The 27,049-nt window shown below is 37.1% G+C and overlaps 1 protein-coding gene across 2 annotated transcripts in view; it reads left to right on the top strand.

Annotated features, from left to right (window-relative positions):
* Positions 1-23,333, top strand: part of LOC126298022 (cuticlin-4) — a 253,797-nt gene extending 230,464 nt beyond the window's left edge. For both annotated transcript variants that reach the window (XM_049989344.1, XM_049989345.1), the window contains 6 exons: positions 2,665-2,882; positions 7,214-7,353; positions 7,704-7,934; positions 10,330-10,492; positions 15,514-15,678; positions 20,465-23,333. In XM_049989344.1, coding sequence (XP_049845301.1) covers positions 2,665-2,882; positions 7,214-7,353; positions 7,704-7,934; positions 10,330-10,492; positions 15,514-15,678; positions 20,465-20,671 — 1,124 coding nt within the window. In that variant the 3' untranslated portion in view covers positions 20,672-23,333. The remainder of the gene's footprint in view (positions 1-2,664; positions 2,883-7,213; positions 7,354-7,703; positions 7,935-10,329; positions 10,493-15,513; positions 15,679-20,464) is intronic.
* The last annotated feature ends 3,716 nt before the right edge of the window (positions 23,334-27,049 follow it).

Genomic DNA, 27,049 nt, shown 5'->3' with positions numbered 1-27,049 from the left:
CATTCAGCTGGAATTCACCATACCCACACCCTGCCATCGGATCGCCACATTGTGTACCGTGATTCGTCATTCTATACAACGTTTTTCCACTGCTCAGTCGTCCAATGTTTACGCTCCTTACACCAAGCGAGGCGTCGTTTGGCATTTACTGGCGTGATTTGTGGCTTACGAACAGCCGCTCGACCATGACATCCAAGTTTTCTCATCTCCCACCTAAATGTCATAGTGCTTGCAGTGGATCCTGATGCAGTTTGGAATTCCTATGTGATGATCTGGATAGATTCATTCATTTCCGTGTCGAGTCAGAATTTCCAAAAAATAGCAGCTACGATAACTTCGTCATTTCCTTTGTAAACACCTTGTATTGTGCTCGGGCTGTCCAGGAGGGGGCATACAAGTACGTGGCTTGGATCTTCTTCAGCCCCACAGTCGCAAAAGGTGTCAGCACTCACTGGAAGGATTCCCCATTATTTCAGGTTGGTCTTGCATCAGGGAACGCCCACTCTTAGGCGGTTGAGGGACCTTCATACAGAGTCTCTGGTCTGGATAGATGTTTGCCCATTACACATTACGACCCTCTTCAACTGTCGGCAGTCTCTGTCAGTCAACAGACGATGTCGGCCTTACGCTTTTGTGCTGTACGTGTCCCTTCACGTTTCCACTTCACTATCATATCGGAAACAGTGGACATGTGGATTTTTAGGAGCGTGGAAACCTCGCGTACAGACATATGGCGCAAGTCACACCCAATGACCTGACCATGTTCGAAGTCAGTGAGTTCCACGGAGCACCCTATTCTGCTCTCACTATGTCTAATGACTACTAATGTTGCTGATATGGAGTACCTGGCATTAGGTGGTAGCACAATGCAGCTAATATGAAAAACATATGTTTTGGGGGTGTCTGGATACTTTTGATCACATAATGTATGTCGAAAGATCATTTAAGGACAACAGCTATGTCCTTTGTTGCAGTTCGTGACCTAACAGGTCGAGCGTTATTGACCAGTGATCAGGGACAAGCTTGAAAGTCACGAACTTGATATGTCAAATTTGTGTGGACAGGGCTACGATGGGGCGTACGCTATGAGTGGATACCTTCGATGATCGCAAGCTGTACTTTGTGAAATTTTCCTCAAGCTAAATATGTACACTGCATTGTATGCATGGTCTTAATCTGGATTTGTTTTATGGTTGTTCTGTTCAGCCAGTTCGAAATTTCATTGGCACAGTATCATTAGACTGAAATTTCATTAATGGTTCGTCACAATCTACAAATATTGTAATAGAAAAAGATACCATGTTGATTAGCATATGAGAAGCAGTGGTCTTTTGCTCATGTGTGAAACCAGATGCATTGAAAGACACGATTCACTAGTAAGATTTAAGAATATTTACACTCTGATATTGTACAAACTGGAAGTTCTGAAAGAGAGCCAGTATCTGGATACATCAACTAAGGCCAGCTAGATTCTTTGTGCATCACAGAAGAGTGAATTCTTGTTTTTATTTCTTGTACTTAGAGAAATGTTTTCACTAACTTTGCAATGAGCAACGTATTTCAAAAAGTCGACTGTGGTCTCTCACAGGCAACTGAATACATACAACACATTTGTGAAATCTTGAGTGCCTCACATGAGAATGAAGATAGCAAATTAAAAGGGCTATTCTGTGAAATAGAGTAATTGGTCTATTTTGATGATTGCTTTCTTATCAAGAGTGTCAAAACCACTAACCGTCCTTTTGCATAGTTTTGGGCTTACTGCAATTAACATAAATGGTAGCCTTGTGCCAGAATTCTCTTTATTTATGCTAAGAGAAATAAACACTGTTAGTCATTTCTGCCATTTTAGAATGTATAGCCCTGCCCATCACGTGGAGTAGTTTTGGGAAATATGGATAATGTAAAACCCAATGTCTGGACTCGTTATGGACACAATTTCTCTTCCATATGTCGTTTTTCACTTTGTCTCCTAGCTGGGTGTTGACCTCAATCTGGCACCATCACTGGAGCATCTGAAAGCTGATGAACTGGGCAAGAAATTTTTTACCACTGAAAAGATGTATTATAGTTTTAAAAATGACTCATTCCATATCATTGCAAGAGTTCACAATTATGATCCACAGAACATGCACATAATTAATTAAGACACTGTATCTTGTCCATCTCCAGGGACATGTACAGTTTGGAAGCATTACCAGCATCATAAATCTCAACTTCATATGAACTGTCAAATCTTTGTCTCCATGGGCAGAGATTTATTGAAATGCTGTTCCACAGGTAGGAACCAACTGTCTTAACTCTGAATTTTAGGGTGATGTAACTCGTCTGGAAAGGTCTGAAATAGAAAGACACATACATGTAGCTAAACATAAATCAGTTTTCTGTACTAAACTAACTGTTTCTTAGATGATTTCAGAAAGTGTTAGCAGGAGTAGCACTGCATGTGTAGTAACCTTGTAGCTTGAAAATACCATGTGAGACTGTGACAGAACTTTGTACATGTACTTTTTACTTCCTACAACAGTGTGTTTGAAAGATTCATGGGTGACATCACCACTGTCAAAAAGTCCAGGTTTCCTAAATAAATGGCACTGTATGTTGATGATCTAAATTTAGGAGATGAGCATAGTACATGAAATTATGTCTTTCAACTATTCACAGGAGCAGCAAAATGGAACTCTGATCAGGACGTGCGAATAGAGTGCAATAGCAATGAGATCCTTGTGGCAATACGAACAAGGACTGGTGCATTCAACGGTATGGTGTACCCTAGGGGGCTGTCGAAGAATTCCAGTTGCATGGCTGAATTTCTCCAACAGCCATCACCTGTCCGTTACAAATTGCCACTTCGCTCCTGCAACACAATGAGTACTGAACTTGTGAGTCTTTATTTTTTTTTTACCTTTGTATCATGTTATTTGCACTGGCACTGAACACTGCCACTGTTATGTTTCATCTGTTGTTCATTGCACAAAACTGTATCAATTTCTTGTGCTACTTTCACCTCTGTTATCTGCAGTTCATGTAAGATTTAGATAGTACAGAACTTAATGCACATATAGATATTTTAAACTAAGTTTAACATTATTATAGAAATGTGTATCAGAGCACTTTTTTTTTACCAAATATATCACAAAATTATGCTACAATCACATAAAGTTATGTGTGTGGGGAGGGGGAGGTTGCACAACCATCTGAAGTCCTTTCATTTTATTCTGAATAAATCTACGGTCACTGTGAAACGATTGTGTAGTAAATAACAATAATACACACTTACATCCTAAAAAGTTCAATGCTACATAAAAAAGAATGTGATGAAATTTTGTTTCAGCAGTATTCAAAAATCATAATAATTTAGCTGAAGTTTTACACAGTATTGCAACAGGCATTTGGAAAGTGTGTCATATTTGATGAAATTAAAGAAATGGTGTTCTGATGCAGTTTACTTTTTAACCATAAGCCACTCGTATATTTATTCAATAAGAATATCATTGTTTCCTAATTGCATGCATCTGGTGATCAGTTAGCAGAGAATTTTTGTTATGATTAAATAAGTTTCTGTTACCTGCATTAAGGTAGCAACATTTTCTTAGAATGAGTGTGAGGGATTTTGAGACTGTCAATCACAGAGCTGAAACATGCTCATCTTCACAGTAAATTCACTCTGACAAAGTTAAATAATACTGGGTAATGAGGATTATTTCCTTTCTTTCACTTTAAAGTGGAGAGTTATGGCAATAAAAGCTAAAACAAATAGAAGTAAAAAAGTTATTTATGAAACTTAGCTGATGCTACATATGTTGAGAGCAAATGTGAAACATAAATTTGTAGCTAGCAACCTGAGAATGTGCATACTTGGCAAATGGAAGAGACGTTGCATATGACTGAACTACATTTCTTAAAACTGAAATGAAATCGGTTGCCAACAAAGAAATAATAGCAAGCCATTAAAAATGACAATGGCAAGCAAAGTAGAAACTTGTGCAAATACCACTGAATTACATGAAAGAGAGTACTTGAGATTTGGTTTTTACAAAATTGTGAGGAATGGCTAAGGTAACAAAATTAACAGTGACAAACAAAAATATTAATGAAAATAAACTATAAAAAGAAGGTATGCATTAGCAAAGTATTAGTATGAAAACTGAATGGTAACAAAAGATCAAGTATGAAGCATCTCACAAAATAGGCAGTTTACTTATTACGAATGTGTTACTTACCTGAAAATGTACAAAAATCTAGTGTAACTCATAACAAAGTACACTTTGCAATACATTTGCCACACCTGGTATATTTTATTAATAGTATGTGGATGAAGTATTGTAAGACTTAAATTATCAAAAAATTCACTCTTGTAATTTTTTTAATTATTTCAAAGAAGTTGTGATATACTAATATTTGTCATGCTGCTCAATATAATTAAGCATGCAAAAATAGTTAAAATTGAAGTTAACAGTCTGCACTGACATTTTTTGCAAGGAATATTTAAATGGTGATATTCATCATTACACAAAAAACTTGGTTTTAAAGTAAGAGCGCCTGCCGATAATTTGTGGTTCAACAATATACAATAAGGTAGATGCCTGATTAGAAGACTTCTGCAGCAATATATGCAATAATGGAATAAAATATGTATTACAGGATAGACTCACCAAGCAGAGGACGTGGTAAGCAAGTGGAGGTGCACAAAAAATGGGAAACACTTAACTTTTGTCCTTTGTCAGAGCAAAGGAAACAAAACATAGTGCTCTCTAATTGGGAAAATGTGGAAAAGAACAGAGGGGTGCGGGGGGAGGGGGAGGGCTGAGAGCAGGACATGGGGTGCAGAGAGTGAGGTACATGACAGATGGTACTTGGGAAAGATCTTGCTGGGGTGGTACAAGTAGGTTCATACAAATGAAGGTTAGGGGAGAGGCAAGCTGAGAGAAACACAGAGGTGAAAAAAGAAATAGAATACTGAGGAAAGTATTCACAGCTGGAAAATGTTATAGAAGACATGAAAAAGTTCCAAGAAGGGAGATGGGATGGAATGAAAGAGAAAATAACAACAGTGAATAAGAGCTTGGTGTTGGAACAGAAGAGAAGAAAGGTATGGAAGGACAGGCAGGGGACAGGAACTAGCTAAGTTTTAGACCAAGGGTTTTTCCCCCCCAGAATGAAGCATGTGTTACAAGGAGAAGTCCCACATGCACAAATCAGAACAGCAGCTGTTGCATGGTAATATAAATGGAACAAGTTGTGAAGTACTTGGTGCAGTCAGCTACACTGAGCTGTGCATCATACTCAGCAATTGTTTGATGGTGGCTGCTGATGGATAATTTGTGAGTGGTCATATCCACATAGAATGCTATGCAGTGTTTACAGAAAAGTTGATGTACAGGGTTTTCAGATATTCCTGTTACAAATTTCTGGGTTTGTAAAGGGGACTGAGTAGACAATATTCTTAATTGGAACGCTTGCCCAGAAACGTACCGCTTCTGTGCTACAGCCATTTGTAAACATGTTTGCTAGGTATGTACGCAACAGGGTTGTTATGGTGGTGGTGGTGGGGGGGGGGGGGGGGTACTTATAACAGATTGGCTGATGACATTTGACATCTGTCCTACCTCTCTGACCTAGTTCAAGCTTCATTCACATGTCTGTGAGTGTTAGAGCAACATGGTAGAGTACATGTTGAAGAACACACCAACATAATCCTCCTGTATCGGGAGGACGACGGTTCAATCCCGTCTCCGGCCATCCTGATTTAGGTTTTCCGTGATTTCCCTAAATCGCTTCAGGCAAATGCCGGGATGGTTCCTTTGAAAGGGCACGGCCAATTTCATTCCCCATCCTTCCCTCACCCAAACTTGTGCACCGTCTCTAATGACCTCGTTGTCGACGGGACGTTAAACACTAATATCCTCCTCCTCCTGTATCGTGAAGCTCACAGTAATTGCAGAGCTGTTTGTCACCTTTATCAAGACCGTTATCCAAAATGTTCAACTCCATCACATACCCTTTTCACCACAATTACACTACGGCTTCAAGAAAGGGCTAACTTCAGCACCAGCAGGCGTGACTTTGGTGCTCCAAGGAGATGTGGCACAACTGAATTGGAAGAGGCCATTCTGTAAACAACAGTGTTTCTGAAAACTGATTAAGTTTCCTTTTTGTTTCTGTGGTTATTAATGAGTGGAATAGTAGAGCAAGCAATGTACTGAGTAGCTCCTAAAAAATTACTTGTAAAAGTGGATGTGTCACCAATATGTGGCAGTTGTAGCATGAAAACTGTATGCTTCCGGACAAGAGTTCCAGTTCAAAATCTTATCTACCCAGTGCCCTGTACAAGTCCTAGAAGTTTGTAATGGGGATTCCCAAACGTGCTGCATAATGTATGTCCATTTGCATGTGGTTCAGCCTTTGATTAGGTAAGAAATGCAAGTTATAGGGCTGGAGTATAAAGTGGTAGTGAATGTACAGGGAAGATCTTGCACATGGGCCTTATACACAGTATGACAGATACTGCTGTGAGTCATATCAGCTGTTCAGTGCCGCCTCTATTTTATGAGTAGCAGTCTAGAAAAATATTACAGTATGGCAGTATGTGAAAATTAAATAACAATAGTGTTGCAATTATTGCCTAGAAATGGAAATCAGCTAAAATGGTAGGAAACAGTTAAAAATTGAATGTCTGCAGGAGAACATTGAGAAACAAATGCATATTTAAATTAAAATGCATAACCAATACTGAAGCTTACCCATGTGTGAATTGGAATAAGCTGCACTTTAGGATGCTACAGAAAGGAGACTAATAAATAAACCACATAGAAGAGAACTGTTTGCAATATGGTGCATGGAATAAAATCAGTAATATGCACATGCTGGGAAACTATCACAAGAAAACAGCCAGTAGGAAGTGCTAAGGTAAATGGAGACAAGGCAGAAGTAAATTGGAGTGGGACATTTGCTGGCAGGTTGTATGGCACTACAACGAGAATTGTGGAGTAGTACCCATTACTCTTACAGATGACAAATGTGGTCAGTTAGTTAAATGTAATTTCATTTCATATGAATAAATGAATTGAGAAAATGAGTCCTCTCACAATGACCAGTGAATGTATAATGGGAAATACCTAGTTTTTAATTTGAAATGACTGCAGAAAGTCATTTTTATTTTTATATTCATCATGAAAATTGTCTATGACGCAAATTTTGTATGTCATTGCAGGGTGATGGTGGTATTGAATACTTCAATACTATTGTTATACAACCACATTTGAAACTGGTGACTAATCAGGGTCGAGGATTTCACATTCGATGTCGCTATCAAACGAAGGATAAACTTATCTCCAATAACATGAATGTGAGGTATGTAGCATTTTTAAGCATGAATTTATTTCTGACTATGTTCTGTTTCTTAGGTTTTGACCAACTATTGTATGGATTATTAAAAGAAGATCTCTCACTGAAAGACAGAAGCGTACTTTACTTATGTATAAGTGCCTTATATGGTGGGGAGCATAAAACATAGAGTTAATTGAGGCAACTGGTAAATGTATTGTCTTGAGATCAGGCTGCAGTTAAAAACTGAGTCAGTGATGAAATGTAAACACATAGCTGATTTTCAAAATTCACATAATCAGTGCCATACAGAGAAATTTCTTTGTATTTTGTATACACTACTGTTTGATTAAAATAATTTATTTTTATGTTGGCAGCATGGTTGACGCAACTCCACTGAAAGCAGTGGCACCTATGCCAGGCTGCACAATGAAAATATTTTATGGCGATCCAGCATTGAAAGAAGTTGCAGAAAATGTCAAGATTGGAGACCCTTTAACTCTTGTAATTTCAATAGATGAACAAAATACTTATGGTTTACGGGTATCAGATTGTCTTGTACGAGATGGTCTTGGATGGGGAGAGCAGAAACTCATAAATTCAGAAGGGTAAGTGCTCTTCTTTACCACATAACATGAGTTCCAAATATCAATTGAAATAAATATGGACACTTGTTGTGTGCCTGGTTTTCTTCTTTTATTTTGTGAGAAATTGTCATGTATTTCTGAGAAAATATTCATTTGAAATGTATATTGCCACTTTACTTTATTGATAATTTATGAAACAAAAGTGCCATTCCTTCCTTCATTTCATTTACACTAATATGTATTGAGCTAAATGGGTTTATATTTAACAGCATATTTTACGATGAGTTACAATGGACACAGCATGCAAAAGATAAATGCTCCTTTAATACACACAGTTTTATACATGTTATAGTAATGTTAAGATGATAGTGGGATTCCTGGATGAAATGCAAACAATGAAATGGCAAAAAAAAAGCCATGCACTGTACATTGGAAGTGTTCAACAGTTGATACATAAATTAACATGCATATACAATCTGTGAACCAGTTATCTTCAAATCATATCCACTGATGCATATCATAAAAGGACAATCAAACAATGGGTAGATGCAAATGCGTGGACTTCCATGGACAGAGCAATTGTTGTAAGAGTCTTCTGGCCACAGTGCTGTGTCATGTTATAAAATAACTGTCACTGATCAGAAATTGTATTTTGACCACAGATGCAGTGGCCTTCCTCCAAATCTACTCAAGGCAAAAAGAAGGCCACTGCAGTTCTGGCTGAACCACTGGTGACAGATATTGTACGATATTATGAGGTACTACATCAAGAAAACTTTCATGTCCGTGGCTAAATGGTACCAAGGGAAAGACTGTATGATGAAGCAAGCTGGGATAATTTTACTTCCCCTCTTGTTTTGCCACCTGCCTCTGTAGAATTCATTTGTTCACTTTTAACTAATTATCATTAACATATGTGAATATAATCTGCATTTTCATAAAAGAGAAAGATTGGCCCTTAATTTTAAAGAATATAACAACAGATCTAATTTTGTGCTTAGTTTTATGTATGTAATTGATTTTCTAATTTATTTTGACTATTCCTAGTTAGTATCTTTTGTTATACGGTGAAACCGGTAATTGTTTTGTAACATAAATTCTGTTGTTGATGTATAAATTCTGTACTAGTTATAAACATTTGGAAGACGAACCACTAGTATTCTTAAAGTATCTATTTGGCTCTAGTCGAAAACATGTTAGCAAAACCAGCCCTTCATTAATTCCGAACTAATTAACAGTTTAGTCAAAAGTATTGTTTATGTAACTGCATTTGTTAATATCATGATTTAAACAAAAAATTTGGCTTAACCCTTGTAGTAGAAGAAACTGTTAAAGAGAAGCAATTTTTCCATGTATTCAGTTAATCAAATGAGTTAAGTTTTAACTGTAATTTCTGTAAATTAAACATTGAACAATGAGAAGTTTCAGTACCTATTATTGCAATGGTATCTAAGGGCCCAATTTTTGGTCACGAGACAGTCAGTCCACGGCCGAGTTTCAGACGAGGGACCTATGTTGGTTAGAATGACAACAATGCATCAACTTAACAGTGAAATAATTGTTACACCAATAGGCCGTGTGTAAAAATAATGACATTATCTCTTTCCATATGTACCTTTCTATTCTTTAAGAACTGTGAACTTTGTGGTTAGGTTTTTAATGCTCGTAGATGTTCAACAATAAACTCCTGTAGCAGTAAGTGGATGTTTGCCTGCTAACTATTAATGAGCCTTATGGAAAGTTAAACGACAGTGCACGAGCCATATTAAATGTGTATATGGGAGGCTGTGAAAAGTGAAAGTAAAAGACAGTGAAATGCAACTGAGCATGTCAGCTAAATCATCAAAAGTAGTCCGTGTTTGACTTCCACACCCCATTTTTCAGCCAGTACATCAACACAACGGACAACAAACAAAGGAAACAAAAGCAGATGGAACCTCTACAATTGGTACATGAATTCATAATAATCTGGATGCATACCCTGCAACTAATCAATCATCTGACTGAAGTTTGTTGAGTATCTGTGTGATGTTCTTATTCTGGCAAAACAAATGTACCTCCATGGCTCTTCAGCAAACGTCTGCTTTAATTCCACTCTTCTTAGAGATTGCTTTCTATCAGATAAGAAGTGTTCAGTAATAATCTTTACTAGTTTTTTTCATGTAACTCACTCTTCAGTGGTGTATTTATAAAGGTGTAATGTATAAAACGTTTTGTAAAAACTTGAGTGTATTTTAGTAACCGAAGGTTCATAGTGAATGTATATAGTGATTGGTTTAGTTATAATACATTTTATATGTGTAATCAGCATGTATGTAAATCAGCAGTACTTAGGTATTCCATTACCACAACAAAATTACTTTTAGGCTATTGTAATAACAATAGATGCCAGTCTTAACAAAATATTTTCTTTTAGGTGCCCAGTAGATGGCGAAATTATGGGAGAGTTTGAATACAATGGAAGCAAAACTACTGCATCTGTACATTTCCAAGCCCACAAGTTTCCATACACAGCATCAGTGTACTACCAATGCAATGTTCAACTTTGCATAAAAGCTGGTGGTGGCTGCAATGATCTGGTAAGGTTATGCTTTTATAATTTACTATTTATTATTTGTAGGTTTGTAGTCTACATTTACGCCTACACCTACATCACTATACTGTAATTCACACTTAAGCACTTGGCAGAGGGTTCACAGAACTATTTCTCGACTGTTCCACTCTTGAATAGAACGTGGAACAAATGAACACTTAAATCTTTCTGTGTGAACTCTGATTCCTCTTATTTTATCATACCATCATTTCTCTCTATGTGAGAGCGGTGTGCTGACCACACGCCCCTCCTATCCGCATCCTCAACTGAGGATGACACGGCGGTCTGATGGTCTCGATGGGCCACTTGTGGCCTGAAGACTGAGTGCTTTTTATTTCTCCCTATGTAGGTGGGAGTCAACAAAATTTTTTTTTGCATTTGGAGGAACAAGTTGGTGGTTGAAATATCATGAACATATTTCACTACAAAGAAAAATATAATTGTTTTAATGATTGCCACCACAGCTCAGTATCATATCTGTGAAACTGTCTCCCCTGTTTTATGATAATACAAAATGAGCAGCCCTTCATTGAACTATTTCGGTGCCCTTTTTTAATTCTGTCCAGTAAGGACCACATACCGTGCAGTAATACTCCAGAAGAGAGTGGGCAATCATAGTGTATATAGTCTTTGTATCTTCTAAGTGTTATGCCAATAAAATACCATCTTTGGTTAACCTTCCCCACAACATTTTCTATGTGAGGTTTCCCATTTGAGTTGTTTGTAATTGTAGTCCCCAGATAATTAGCTGAATCAACAACCTTTCATTTGTATGATTTGTCATGTAACCAAAATTTAACGGCTTTGTTTTTAAATACTCATGTGGAAGACTTCACCTTTGTATTGTTCAGTGTCAATTGTCACTGTTCACACATGACACATTTATCTTCTTTAAATCATTTTATAATTCATAAAGCTCATTTTATAATTCATATTGCCCTTGTGTCGAGTTTACAAGGTGATTAATGACAGCATCATCTGCAGACAATCTAAGTGTTGCTTAGATGATCTCCTAAAGTGTTTATATAGATTAAAACAGCAGTGGATCTAGATACTACTTCTGTTTCACTTGATGATTTCCCATCAGTTAATACAAACTGTAACTCTTCTGACAGGAAATAACAAATCCAGTAAAAGGCATTATGAAATTCCCACTGGAATAATGAGAAGAAAAGAGCAGTATTCACTTTTGAAGCCCTCTAAACTCCTGAATTACCTTTTTGCTTTTCAAAAATGTAATAAATTTAAGATAAAGAGGCACATACATGTAGGTGAACAGCTTTCTTTATAATGATGGCTGAAGTAATGCAGCAGTACGAGTAAGGGTGGTAAGATATTACCAATTAATTCAAATAATGTGCTATTCATTTCCACTCTAAATTTCACTGTTTTTGCCCATTTCACACATACAATTTCTGACTGTGAAAGTACACTAGCATTATTCTTGTGATCCTAATCCACTAGCATTATGTTTGTGATCCTAGTACACTAGCATTATACTTGTGACCCTAAATATACTCACTTCCCTTTTGAATTCTGGCCACATAAATTCTCAAGCTCTTCTGAAATTGTAATTCCAAATCATGAAAAAAAATTAATGTTGACAGCCATTCAAAATGGATAGCTTTAACAATTAACTGCACCAGACACAAAGCATGGCTGGCAGTAAACTATTATTACAAACCATGCCTGGTTACAAATTATGTCAAATTAACAAAAAAATTATGTTTCAGAGAGGAAACAAAAGAGTGTTTAGGTTGAAAAAAATACACATTATTTGCAAAGAAAGAATTAGATAAGGAAATAACACTCTAGAATTAGCAGATGAATTTTGTTATTTGGGTAGTTAAAAAATGACTGTGGTAAAAGTAAAGAGGATATAATATGCAGAGTGAGAAAAGCAAATAAAGAAGTTCTGAAAAAGAAAAAAATTAATTAAAATCAAATGTAAATCTAAGTGTTAAGAAGTCTTTTATGAAGGCATATGTGTAGAGTGTCACCTTGTATGGAAGTGAAGCAAAGATGATAAACAGTTCAGACAAGAAGAGAATAGAAGTTTTTGGAATGTGGCACTACAGAACAATGCTGAGGATTATATGGGTAGATTGGATAACTGATGAAGAGGTGCTGAACTGAATTGGAGAGAAAATAGATTTATGGGACAAGTTCACTAAAAGAATGGCTCTGTTGACAGGACACATCCTGAGGCATCAAGGGAATGTCAGTTTGGTAATGGAAAGAAGTGTGGGGGATAAAAACTGTAGACTGAGACCGAGGCTTATCTACCTTATGAAGAGCTGCATCAAACCAGTCTTTGGATTGGACAACACAATAATGACAACAACATAAAGAGAATTTCTAAAGTATTTATTTAATTATTTGAAAAAAAGTAGATGGTTTTTCTCTACTTGTGTAATAGCAATATTTCTTGCATACCCATGGAATATTCAAACAAACTCTGTCCATGATGTGTTCAGGAAGGGCAATAGATGGCACAGTCATTAAAGCTTTGAATCACTGACAAACAAAATTGTAAATAATTTCCATAAGTATTCAGATATGTGTTTGTAAGATACCAACAGATTGGGTCAACTTAAGCTACAAATACTGGATGGGGGCTTTGCCCATGTAACATAATGTTGATGTAGCATGTGACATCATGTGTGCAAATAGAAGAAGAACAGAACATTGGCAGTTCTTTTGCACTGATATTAATTTTTGGAATGGAGATTCGGGTGTCAGGCTGATCTGTAGTGTAGTATGAAGCCTAGGTTAGTTTGCAAGGTGATGTTTGGTTGTGAGTTGGCAAATCCAATGAATGTGAATAGAAAATCTTAGATATTGTAACATGCTGATCTCTAGCCCGTGGTCTAGATTAGGTTGAAAGATAAGAGTTTGGTTGAGCTGTCAAAGTGATATCAAACACTTTAGTTAATCCGACAGATTTTCTAGGCATTTTCTGGAACTTCACTATTTAACTAGCAGAAAAAGCACTGAGCTAGGTGGTGTTCAATAATCAGAATGGATGTAACATAAAATCTCGTTCCTCGTGATTAGTTGCTAGTTGTAAAATTAGTAGTTGGTGACTTCGCTCTGAAGTGTAAATGTGAATGTACAATTGCAAGAAAACCGGTTTATGTGTTGTGTTAATGATACAGCACAATCAAGCTGTAAAGAAGGTGATTCATGAATTGCTTAAGCGAAATGTTCATCCTGAAAACAAAATTACTACTAAATATTCAACCAATATTAATGTGTTCAAGACTAAAGGGAGATTTGGTTGTATGGTCAAGTAGCTCCCAATAAACCGAGAACTGCTTCTGTGCACAACACATAGTATCCATAGTGTTGTGAACAATGCCTGGAGGGACAACTTAATTCATAACATACAGCACCCTGTAGGGAAAATGTGGAAGTATAGAATACTGGGAGAATGATTTGTGATAGCATGTGCAGTGTAATTAATCGGTTTTAAAGCTAGTGATAATATGGTGTTAAGATACCTTAGGGATTTAGGGTCTCATTTTAGAGACAGCCAAAATCACCAACAACCCTTGTCCCAGTTTTTTAATTAGATACCATGGCACAGTGAATATCTGACACTTGCTAAAAGATATCCATGTGGAGCAAGATCTGTTGTCAAGGGAATCTATAACCACAGTCTGTAGGCATGTTGACTAGTGATAAATGGGTTACTTGAAAACTTATTTTGCAATTTTCTGTGGATTTCCAAAGACTCTTCATCAGCTGTTATTCATCTCAGTTAAACATATGAGTCTTTACAGTCTGCAAAAGGCTTTATATTCAAACTACAGCTTTAAAAACTTTTCATTCTAGATATACACTGAAGCACCAAAGAAACTGGTATAGGCATGAGTATTCAAATACAGAGATACATAAATAGGTAGAATACGGTGCTGCAGTCAGCAATGCCCGTATAAGACAACAAGTGACTGGTGCAGTTGTTACATCAGTTACTGCTGCCACAATGGCAGGTTATCAAGATTTAAGTGAGTCTGAACGTGGTGCCATAGTCGGCCCATGAGCGATGGGACACAGCATATACAAGGTAGTGATGACTTCGGGATTTTCCCATACGACCATTTCACGAGTGTAATACGAATATCAGGAATTCAGTAAAACATCAAATCTCCAACATCACTGCAGCCGGAAAAAGATCCTGCAAGAAAGGGACCAGCGATGGCTGAAGAGAATCATTTGGACTGTAGATCACTGGAATGGTGTTGCCTGGTCAGACAAGTCTCATTACAAATTATATTGAGCAGATGGATGTGTACGAGTATTGAGACAACCTCATGAATCCATGGACCCTGCATGTCAGTAGGGGACTGCTCAAGCTGGTGGAGGCTCTGTAATGGTGTGGGGTATGTGCAGTTGGAATGATATGGGACCCCTGATACATCTAGATATGACTCTGACATGTACATAGGCATCCTGTCTGATCACCTGCATCTATTCATGTCCATTGTGCATTCCGACAGACTTGGGCAATTCCAGCAGGAAAATGCGACACTCCGCACATCCAGAATTGATACAGAGGGGCTCCAAGAACACTTCGGCTGCCCACCAAAGTCCCCAGAAAAGAACATTACTGAGCGTATCTGGGATGCCTTGCAATATGCTGTTAAGAAGAGATCTCCACTCCGCCATATTCTTACAAATTTATGGACAGCCCTACAGGATTCATGATGTCAGTTCCCTCCAGAATTACTTCAGACATTAGTCGAGTGCAGGCCACATCATGTTATGGCACTCCAGTGTGCTTGTGGGGGCCCTACGCAATATTAGCCAGGTGTACCAGTTTGTTTGGCTTTTCAGTGTATGTTTGCAATGCATTCCAAATGAGGCTTCAGAATTTGTTGCAGCAGTAGCTCATTTTGAACTATATGTCACAAATGCCCAAAACAATTACTCATAAATAAAACTGTGTATACAGAAATAATACAAACATAAAATTATATAACATTACCTTTATTATTTGTCTAGCCACCACTTTGTGGGCGTAGAGGCTCCCGCAGGCGCCGTGCAGCCAAGCCAAAGGATGCAGAGACTGGTACTCCAGCTACCATTGAAGTATACAGTGGTCTTTATGTTAATGAAGCCACTGATATAAGCAAAATGGACAGTTTTGATGATGTGTCAAGAGAGAAGGTATGTTGCATAATAGTTATATTGATTATTATGAAATACACATGCAAAGGTAGGGGAATTGTATTGCTCCACCTGCCTTTCTTTACCAAAATTGATTGCCAGGGTTTAGGATTTAAATTTAAATTATTGTTAAGTTTACTAAAATATGTAACATCTAAATCCAAAATAAATTCACAGATTGTACGATAATGTTCCAAGAACATATTCAAAGTTTTATTTTATGAAATATGCAGCAATGAGGATTGTCCTTACATATTCATTGAATATGGGTTCTGGGAAAGAAAATTTTGGTTCTGTAATTTTATATTTTTAAATTCCATGCTCCCAGCATACATTAATTAACATGGCTGTTATCAGCAACCAATTCAGACATAAAGCTGCAGAATCAAAAACTACATGCACACCACCCCAAATCCTAGTTATTAAGTTTGTTTTATGTAAGACGAGGCAATATAATTTCCCAGAATTTGTACACATCACATATAAAGTGAATGTACTTATCACTAACAAAGGTTTACAATTTGCTTTAAAATCCCCCGATGATGGTAGAAATCGTGATCTTTAGTTAAATATATGGATAAAAATATTTGGACCAATATTATACCTTACCTCTTTGTTTTAATGATTATGAAGAAATCTCTATTGCAATGGATTAAATGTTTTCATTAATAACATAGACATAATGTGTCTGTGATATTTATTGTTACCGCTATCACAGTATTAATGCATATAGAACAGCATTTGTGATTTTCCATATCTGTCGCAAGTTCTGTAGTTAGTCTTAATGTCAGTTCCACACTTAGTTCTTAGTTTATAACCTGAAAAGAAATGTACAGTTGACAAAACAAAATTGTTCGCATGGAAAATAGATATATGGGACAAGTTGACTAAAAGAAGGGACCCATAATTTTACTAAGTGGTTTCATAATTAATTTTGTAAACTTTGTGAATCCATCTGGTGGTGATTCTGTTGTGCTAATACTTGGTTGGCATCATATTACACTGGAAAATCCAAGATGGAATAATGAAAGAGTTATGAAAAGGATAGATTGCAATGTGCCATATAGTGGAGATGTCGAGTCGCAGACAGGCACTTCAAAAAGACTGCTGAAAAAGTGAGCTTTTGGCCAAAAGGTCTTCTGAAGCAGGCAAAAAAAAACATGCATGCACACACACACACACACACAAGCACACACACCAGACCAATGTGTCTAGCTGCTGACACTCAATGGCCAGAGGCAGTTGTCATGTGTGTGTGAGTTGTGCTTGCAAGAACGTGTGTGTGTGTGTGTGTGTGTGTGTGTGTGTGTGTGTCTGTGTGTGTGTGTGTGTGTGTGTGTGTGTGTGTGTGTGTGTGTGGTGTCCACTTTACAAGAAGGCCTTTTGGCCGAAAGGTCATTTGTTTAGCAGTCTTTTTGAAGTGCCTGTCTGCGACTCCACATCTCCATTATATGGCGAGTAGCAGTTGATCCTTTTCATAGTATTATCATATCATATTTTTGTGATAGACAATGCAAGAACAAAACCCAGTCACATAGACTTAGGGGACCATATAAAACACATTATACCCAAGAAATAGAAACCTGATGGGAAAATAACCCAGACATCATTTTTGATTACGAAGTTACATAGAACAACCTATTTGAGAGCAGTAACAATAAATGTTACAAATGGCCCCTGCAAAATGGGACTCTTCTCATGTAACAGGCATATACTGAGAGACAGTGGCTTTGCAATACACTAGGAGTTTGACATGCAAGATACAAACAATGGAGTAAATGTGAATCGAAATGGTGTCAGGCCAGTTCCTGAGATCAACAAGCCCCATCAAGAGCCATCAGCTGTAGCAAAATCAGCATGTTTTGTGTTGTGGTTGGCAGGAGAGCCAACCGTGTTTTTCTAAAGGAGGCCGAAATGCACGCATCTCAGCTCACGCAGGCTGGCGTGAGGTCTGGAACATGACAAGGGAATTAGAATGGAGAAAAACGGACGTAGCTGGTGGAATACTTAACTTTAATCGATTCATGGAGAGCGTCGCTCTTTATGGTACATGATTCACAATATCAATAGTACGGATACTGGCGCCTTGCTAGGTCGTAGCAAATAACGTAGCTGAAGGCTATGCTAACTATAGCCTCGGCAAATGAGAGCGTAATTTTTCAGTGAACCATCGCTAGCAAAGTCGGCTGTACAACTGGGGGCGAGTGCTAGGAAGTCTCTCTAGACCTGCCGTGTGGCGGCGGTCGGTCTGCAATCACTGATAGTGGCGACACGCGGGTCCGACGTATACTAACGTACCGCGGCCGATTTAAAGGCTACCACCTAGCAAGTGTGGTGTCTGGCGGGACACCACATTTTGAATCTTCTAAGTAACTAACATCATCTCCATACAGGCATATGGGGAACATTTGAAACAATTTAGAAAGAAGAAAGCTGTAGTGGAATTAAAGGTGACACTTTGAAGTTTTTCCTTGAAAAAGGGAAAAGATAAAAACATAGGAAACATAATCTTCCAGTGCTCATTTCTCTGAAGACTAACAAGAGAGAAATGGGCACAGTGTGTGGAGTGCTATTCTTGTGCTCCTGAAGAATATAAACTTGAAAAAGAGCTTTTGTATGCCCTGGCTGCACTTCTGTTGCACAACAATTGCAGAAAATGTTGGATAGGCAGTAAGGAAGACAATATGACTTTTTCAGGGTTTGCCTTCTCTTATATTCGCTGATAATGTTTTCTCTGATTGTCTCATATTAGCATTAATTTATATTACCATTCAAATTGGCTTGCTTTTGCTTTATTCAAATTTACGTGCATTAAGTAATAAGAAGCACAAATCCAATAGATAAAACTTAAAATACAATTACTTCACATAGATTTCTAGTTAACAGCCACACAGTTGTATCAAATGTTGGAATTTAAGTTGGTGTAATGTGAGACAAGGAAAGTTTCACATCAGGGGTGAGGTTAGTATGAAGTCAACTCACCAATGGCATCAGTTACCTAGCCAACAAGACACAGAGATGGTTCGGCTCTGGATTTATGTCTCACATCTGTGAGACTCTCCAATGTATCCAACATTAGGTCCTACAGCTGATTAGGTGTGTGTGGCACCAGTGTCAGCCAGTGTAAATTCATGTGATGTGTGAACAGACCAGTCAATCAGGTCAACATCAGTCTGTTGTGAAAACCATAGCTGCAGGATTCATCTTGTGTGAACTGGTGAGTGATGCTAGAACTGGATCACACCATTAGGATAGCACATCCTTACACTCAGCACCACAGTATGTTTCATGAAGCACACAGACTGATTTGTGGTAAGGTGACCATAAATTTGATAAAGTATCCCTGGCCCATCTGATGACACCTACCCCTAGCATGGGAGAATGATGCTACCATCACACAAATGACACACCACACCACTGTGGTCTGTATACCATCACAGGACTTTCATTCACTGAGCTAAATATTGCCTCATTTGAAAAGATGATATTGTACCAGTCACAGTCTACATTCAGTTCAGCGAAGGCAAGTCTATAAAGCTTGTGATCATCAGAGAGGGCCTCTTTAGTAGCAGCCCTATGGGCTGTAAGACCATATCTCATAAGCAGTTGTGAACTGTTTATGAGCATCCAGGGAAACAGGTCTCATTCTTGAATTGGACGGCACTTAAAAATGGATGTTCCATCCAGCTGTCAATTAACACATTGTGTTGCTGAGGCATCAACATCTTTCCTAAGCTTGACCCTCAAAGCGGCCACCACTTTATCCACTTCTACGCACAAAAGGTTGAACAACCCAACTGGCTGCCACTTCATCCACACTGAAACCATCATAAATGGATGAGTGCCAGTATCCTACCTCTTGTGGCCTGTGTATGGTGAGACATCCTGTCAGTAAATGACTGTTTGTAATATACCTGTCTGTGGTCCAGTGTCTTATCCACTCGGAATAACTTGGCTATACCATATTATGCTTGCAATACATCAATGAACAATACAATGAAAAAATAATACAGCCTGGAGGGGATACTGAATCTTACTAACTTCACTGGAATTCCAAAACTTTATATGCTGCCTGCTGGCTGTCAAGTAACAGTACAGATTTTCTCCTATTTGTTAATTTGAGGCAGAAGCACCTCAGTGTTTCAAAGAGATAAAAGTAAGTGTTAAAATTGTATACACAACTGAAGATACCCAACCTTATCAAAACATGCAAATAGTTTTGTTTTGTTGATTGTACAGCAGCAGTCTTCCCATGTATAAGAATTACAACATGTATGAATGTATTAAAGCTATTAGAAGAGCCCAAGTTCTTCCATGATTTAAAACAGAGGTAACTCTTTCACTTAAATTAGTTGAATCCACAGATAGCACAATTGGTTCTCCAGTGCCCCATCCCAGTCCCTCAGTAACTATATTTCCTCACATGCAGCCAGTGTTAGTATTCTAAATATTCAAATGATATTACTAAATATAAAAAATTTGTTTATCCCTTAACACACTATTAACCTACTATTTTGTGATTCCTCTGTGCTGCTGTTTCATAACTATGCTTATATAAAGCAATTAATTAAATAGTTTTGTCATCATCATTATGTTATTGATTTCATTTATTACTTTTATTAGTGTCTGTTGTTCTTCAGTCATTACATCAAAAATGTCTATTTAAAGAATATTGGAAATCATGTGGTTAATGAAATATGAAAGCCCTCCATAGATTCCACAAAATAGAGTATTGTTTGCTTTAATGAAAGTGGAAGTATTGAGATTTTATTTTGTATTTTTTCAGCAGGAAGAAGACCCAAACAGCATATGTATTTCTCAAAAGCATTTTGCCATTGGAATAGCAGTTGCAGGCCTTATTTTGATGCTTGCAGTAATTGCTGCTATCCTCATATTGCTTGCACGGCGGCGTCACAGGAAAGATGTTTCTGCCACAGGAAGTTCCATATATAGTGGCCCTTACACTAACACTGCATACAGCCACAGCAGTTGAGCTGTAAAATAGGGACTTCATCAAAATATATATTTTATATGCCTTGGTGATAACAGTGAATGCTGATGAAAACAGAGACTGCTAATGCCAAGACATATATTTATCACTGCAGAAGATTGGAATTTTACTATAAATTCTTGTTATTGCCACAGCTATCAACATCATGTGCATGTTGAATCATGATAGATGTCACTTTTAGAGTGTGATGGACAAACTGTGCTTTCCTTTCCTCTAGGATGACAGTGATGGTGTGTGTGTGTGTGTGTGTGTGTGTGTGTGTGTGTGTGTGTGTGTGTGTGTGTGTGTGGCGCGCGCGCGCGCAAGAGAGAGATTTTTTAGATTATTTTCTTTAACAAATGCTACTTGTTTCTGCTTTTATAGTTATTGGTAGCTGGAAATTCACACTGAAAACAGTATGGACGACAAAATTCTTGTAATATTATCATATTTTCTCTTCCTATGGCTAGTAACAAAAATTTGTAGTAAAAGAGCTATAACACTGGAGGGAAAGTGTACTGTTGGCAAACTTACTCTCATAAAGTTCTCTGGATCATGTGAACAGGGACATTGGCAAATCCTGTGTCAAATGTTTGCAGGCAGATATCCCACAATCTTCTTGCACTGGTACTGTAAATGTGATCCATTATCAGAATTTTTGTATCAAGCTATAATATCTGTTGTTGTTGTTCACAAATCCATTTATTAAAAGCTGTTTTTTATGATTATCCATTGTCAACTAACACTTTTCTGTAGTGTTATGGTACTATGCACCTATTTAAGCACAGCACAAAAACATGAATAGGTCACAATCACATTGTTTCATCTCAAATTTGATTCATAGCATAAAAGTGAGACTTGTTGCATTTATTTAAGATTACTGTGAAAGTGACAATCAAAGAACAATATTTTGGCTCATTGTTTGTTGCATCCCACTCCATCCCTCGTTTCAAGTGACAAAGGTCTGAAGACAGAAATAGACCTATGTTTTGTAACAGAAGTAGGTCAAAAGAAGTTATTGATATAAATATTATTTACCTTGATTTAAAATCAATTTCTGTGCATGAAAGTCATTTTTGTGCATAGAGGACAAAGGTTACTATTCAAAATTAGTCATTTTATTTATTTATACAGGAATCTCCCACAGTCTGAACGTAGACAAGTTGAAATCTTTCTTGTCATGTCATACGTCTTAACACCTACATTGCAGTTCACTGAACACAATCTCAGATATTATTGTGCAGCACAGTGTCATAAAGTTGATTTTTAATTTAAAAATGAGACTTGGAGAATAACATCAAGAAATGTTACAAAACATTAAAATAATGATGTGACATAATGTGTGTGTGTGTGTGTGTGTGTGTGTGTGTGTGTGTGTGTGTGTGTGGATGCACGCACGCACGCGCATGTGCACACTTTTAACAAAAGAGAGAGAGAGAGAGAGAGAGAGATGTGTTTTGATAGAAGCATTTTTCTGATTGTGTACAGGATTTTACAGTTAGCTTGGAGATACAGACATGCAGAGGGTTAGCAAAGCCAATATAAAAATGGTAATTATTTTCATATGATTATCATAAATAACAGGGCACAATAAATCTGCAAATAATGACATAATCTTAAAGAGATTGGCAAACCTCATTTAGTTATACATTCATATCTAAGGAGGAATGTAATGAAACTGCTGTAACATTCCTTAAAAATAAGAATTTTGCAGATGACACTAGTGTTATGCAACACAATACTAGATATTCCATTTACCTTCCCTAGATTTTTGTGCAGATTCTTTTCCCCGAGATACAATGAACAATCAAAATCAACATACCCCACATTTTTATTACTTTTTAAATAGTGTATGTGCTTTGCTACACCACTGTGTTTAAATGGAACTGCCTGGTAAACTGACACAGTAATTGTCTTTATGGTGAAGGGATTTGCAGTTAAATGTTACTGTCAAGTGAAAGTTGGGTGCATTTATACTTTTGTAAATGAACCAATTTCGGTTTATTTTCATGATATGGCATTGGTTCACAGTTTCATTGTGAGCTAAAGAATCCAAATGACTTGATAAAATAGCAGACTAATGCTGTCATAATGTTGTGCAAGTCCATTTCTTTATACAGTGTGGACTAAAAGGCATATTTTCACTGCCAGTATTTAAACATATGACTGCCATTTGTATTTTAGTTATACTAATTCTAAAATGAAATTCTGGACCTCTGCCACTCTAAATTGAAAACTTCTGTACATAGATACTATGCATATAATACATTTACCCATTGAAGTAATAGTTCTCATACTAGAATGTGAGAAATTACAGAAAAGCTCGACAGAGCTCATGAACAAAATGTAGTGGTAAGATCTATAAGAGAATAACTAAGAGTATCCTAGTATCACAAAAACATGTCTGAATCAAAACTAAATTTTGCTGGTTATTTTTCTGGTGTTCTGTGATTCTTGTCTTAGCCTAAGAGTAACAGAAGAGGCTATATGATACTCAAGGCTATTTAATCTGCTTAATTTTATTTGCAGTGTTTTGAAACAAATACTGAATAACACTGATGTAATGACATGTACACTATTGTGAAATGTATTACTAAAATAATTAATGATTTCGCTGTTTAAGTGTACATCCAGACTAATGATGCAAAATACATCATAGTAAATACTTGTTTGTCTTTCATATTTTTCACCAAATTCTTATATTCTCTTCCCCTCCTCCCCCTTCCTCCCATCCACACATTTTACAAACATTACTCTTACTTTCTGCTTTTAAGTTTTCATATTTTTATCTTATGTCAGTGTCATTTACTGTTTGTCCTGTGCCTCCAGTAGGATCCCTCTGATTAAACTTTCTGTTAAAAAACATGATTTGAGAGAAATACAGATTTTAGCCACAACTGAGCATTTCATTAAATTCAATGGCAACAAGTGAAGATTTGTGAAAGACCGGAACTCAAACCCAGATTTGCAGCTATGTGCGAGTTGCCACCTTAAACTGCTTTAACTATCTCGATATGCTTCCCTCCAACACAAATTCTCAAGTTCTCACACCATCCATCATCCTCATTGCTCACAGCTTTACCTGACTGCCACAAGAGTTCAGACATAGTATGCATTCACACTAAAGTTATCGTTACCATCAAGGTGCATATATATTATTATATGTGTCATGTTTGTTCTGTCAGACACACATATAATAAGGTTAAAACAACTCTCTTTGTCCATATACTTCCATCTCGAACAGCAATAGCAATACTTCATCAGGTGTGAGAGACTGTCTGGGAACTGTTTATGAAGCAAGTGATTTCTAATTTAAGGTGGGTGCATATATTTTTGTGACACATGCTTTAAATGAATAACGAAGTACTATGAGAAGGAAACGTAGTAGGTGAATATGGATTGGGGCTAAGAAATGAAAGAGGAAGCCGCCTGGTAGAATTTTGCACAGAGCAGAACTTAATCATAGCTAACACTTGGTTCAAGAATCATAAAAGAAGGTTGTATACATGGAAGAAGCCTGGAGATACTGACAGATTTCAGATAGATTATATAATGGTACGACAGAGATTTAGGAACCAGGTTTCTAATTGTAAGACATTTCCAGGGGCAGATGTGGACTCTGACCACAATCTATTGGTTATAAACCGTAGATTAAAACTGAAGAAACTTCAAAAAGGTGGGAATTTAAGGAGATGGGACCTGGATAAACTGACTAAACCAGAGGTTGTATATAGTTTCAGGGAGAGCGTAAGGGAACAAATGCCAGGAATGGGGGAAATAAGTACAGTAGAAGAACAATGGGTAGCTTTGAGGGATGAAGTAGTGAAGGCAGCAGAGGATCAAGTAGGTAAAAAGACGAGGGCTAGTAGAAATCCTTGGGTAACAGAAGAAATATTAAATTTAATTGATGAAAGGAGAACATATAAAAATGCAGTAAATGAAGCAGGCGAAAAGGAATACAAACGTCTAAAAAATGAGATCGACAGGAAGTGCCAAATGGCTAATCAGGCATGGCTAGAGGATAAATGTAAGGATGTAGAGGCTTATCTCACTAGAGGTAAGACAGATACTGCCTACAAGAAAATTAGAGAGACCTTTGGAGAAAAGAGAACCACTTGTATGAATATTAAGAGCTCAAATGGAAACCCAGTTCTAAGCAATGAAGGGAAAGCAGAAAGGTGGAAGGAGTATATAGAGGGTCTACACAAGGGCGATGTACTTGAGAGGAATATTATGGAAATGGAAGAGGGTGTAGATGAAGATGAAATGGGAGATATGATACTGCGTGAAGAGTTTGACAGAGCACTGAAAGACCTGAGTTCAAACAAGGCCCCAGGAGTAGACAACATCCCATTAGAACTACTGACGGCCTTGGGAGAGCCAGTCCTGACGAAAATCTACCATCTGGTGAGCAAGATGTATGAGACAGGCGAAATACCCTCAGACTTCAAGAAGAATATAATAATTCCAATCGCAAAGAAAGCAGGTGTTGACAGATGTGAAAATTACTGAACTATCAGTTGAATAAGTCACGGCTGCAAAATACTAATGTGAATTCTTTACAGATGAATGGAAAAACTAGTAGAAGCCAACCTAGGGGAAGATCAATTTGGATTCCGTAGAAATATTGGAACCCGTGAGGCAATACTGACCCTATGACTTATCTTAGAAGCTAGATCAAGGAAAGGCAAACCTATGTTTCTAGCATTTGTAGACTTAGAGAAAGCTTTTGACAATGTTGACTGGAATACTCTCTTTCACATTCTGAAGGTGGCAGGGGTAAAATACAGGAAGCGAAAGGCTATTTGCAATTTGTACAGAAACCAGATGGCAGTTATAAGAGTCGAGGGGCATGAAAAGGAAGCAGTGGTTGGGAAGGGAATGAGACAGGGTTGTAGCCTCTCCCTGATGTTATTCAATCTGTATATTGAGCAAGCAGTGAAGGAAACAAAAGAAAAATGTGGAGTAGGTATTAAAATCCATGGAGAAGAAATAAAAACTTTGACTTTCGCTGATGACATTGTAATTCTGTCAGAGACAGCAAAGGACTTGGAAGAGCGGCTGAAAAGAATGGATAGTGTCTTGAAAGGAGGATATAAGATGAACATCAACAAAAGCAAAACGAGGATAATGGAATGTAGTTGAATTAAGTCGGGTGATGCTGAGGGAATTAGATTAGAAAATGAGACACTTAAAGTAGTAAAGGAGTTTTGCTTTTTGGGGAGCAAAATAACTGATGATGGTCGAAGTAGAGAGGATATAAAATGTAGACTGGCAATGGGAAGGAAAGCGTTTCTGAAGAAGAGAAATTTGTTAACATCGAGTATAGATTTAAGTGCCAGGAAGTCGTTTCTGAAAGTATTTGTATGGAGTGTAGCCAAGTATGGAAGTGAAACATGGATGATAAATAGATTAGACAAGAAGAGAATAGAAGCTTTCGAAATGTGGTGCTACAGAAGAATGCTGAAGATTAGATGGGTAGATCACATAAGTAATGAGGAGGTGTTGAACAGGATTGGGGAGGAGAGAAGTTTGTGGCACAACTTGACTAGAAGAAGGGATCGGTTGGTAGGGCATGTTCTGAGGCATCAAGGGATCACCAATTTAGTATTGGAGGGCAGCATGGAGGGTAAAAATCGTAGAGGGAGACCAAGAGATGAATAGACCAAGCAGATTCAGAAGAATGTAGGTTGCAGTAGGTACTGGGAGATGAAGAAGCTTGCACAGGATAGAGCAGCATGGAGAGCTGAATCAAACCAGTCTCATGACTGAAGACCACAACAACAACAATGAAACAGAATATTCAATACAATGCAAAGAGCATATAAAAGTAAGATCATCAAAAACAAAATTAACTTGCAAACACATGAAATATATAATAATAATAATAATAATAATAATAATAATAATAATAATAAATGGTTTATTTGTCCATAATAACTTTTACAGTTATGGACATAGTCTTTTTATTCATGTATGAAGATTAATAAGAGTTTAGAAATAAAGATAAATAATACACAACAAAATTAAAAATCCTTGATCAGGTATAAACATTCATCAATTAACAGTTGCTTTAATTTTGTCTTAAATATGTTTGCATTTAACAGTTTTATGTTATTTGGCAGTCTGTTATAAAAATGGCTTTGAGCAGAAAATGGACTATGATTTGTTGTTCCTTTATTACTAAATTTTATGTGGTAATCTCCTCTTTTTCTTGTACTATAATTACAGATTTCACTATTGATTATACTATGCTCCATAACTTCTTCTACAAACAGTATAGTCCCGAGAACATACAATGAATACACTGTTAGTATGTTATACTTAACAAAGGATTCTCTACAAGACTGATGTTTGCTAATATTAGCTATTATTCACATC

This window comes from Schistocerca gregaria, chromosome X, assembly GCF_023897955.1.
Source record: "Schistocerca gregaria isolate iqSchGreg1 chromosome X, iqSchGreg1.2, whole genome shotgun sequence".
Taxonomy (NCBI): domain Eukaryota; kingdom Metazoa; phylum Arthropoda; class Insecta; order Orthoptera; family Acrididae; genus Schistocerca; species Schistocerca gregaria.
This window is presented reverse-complemented; position numbering and strand designations above follow the sequence as displayed.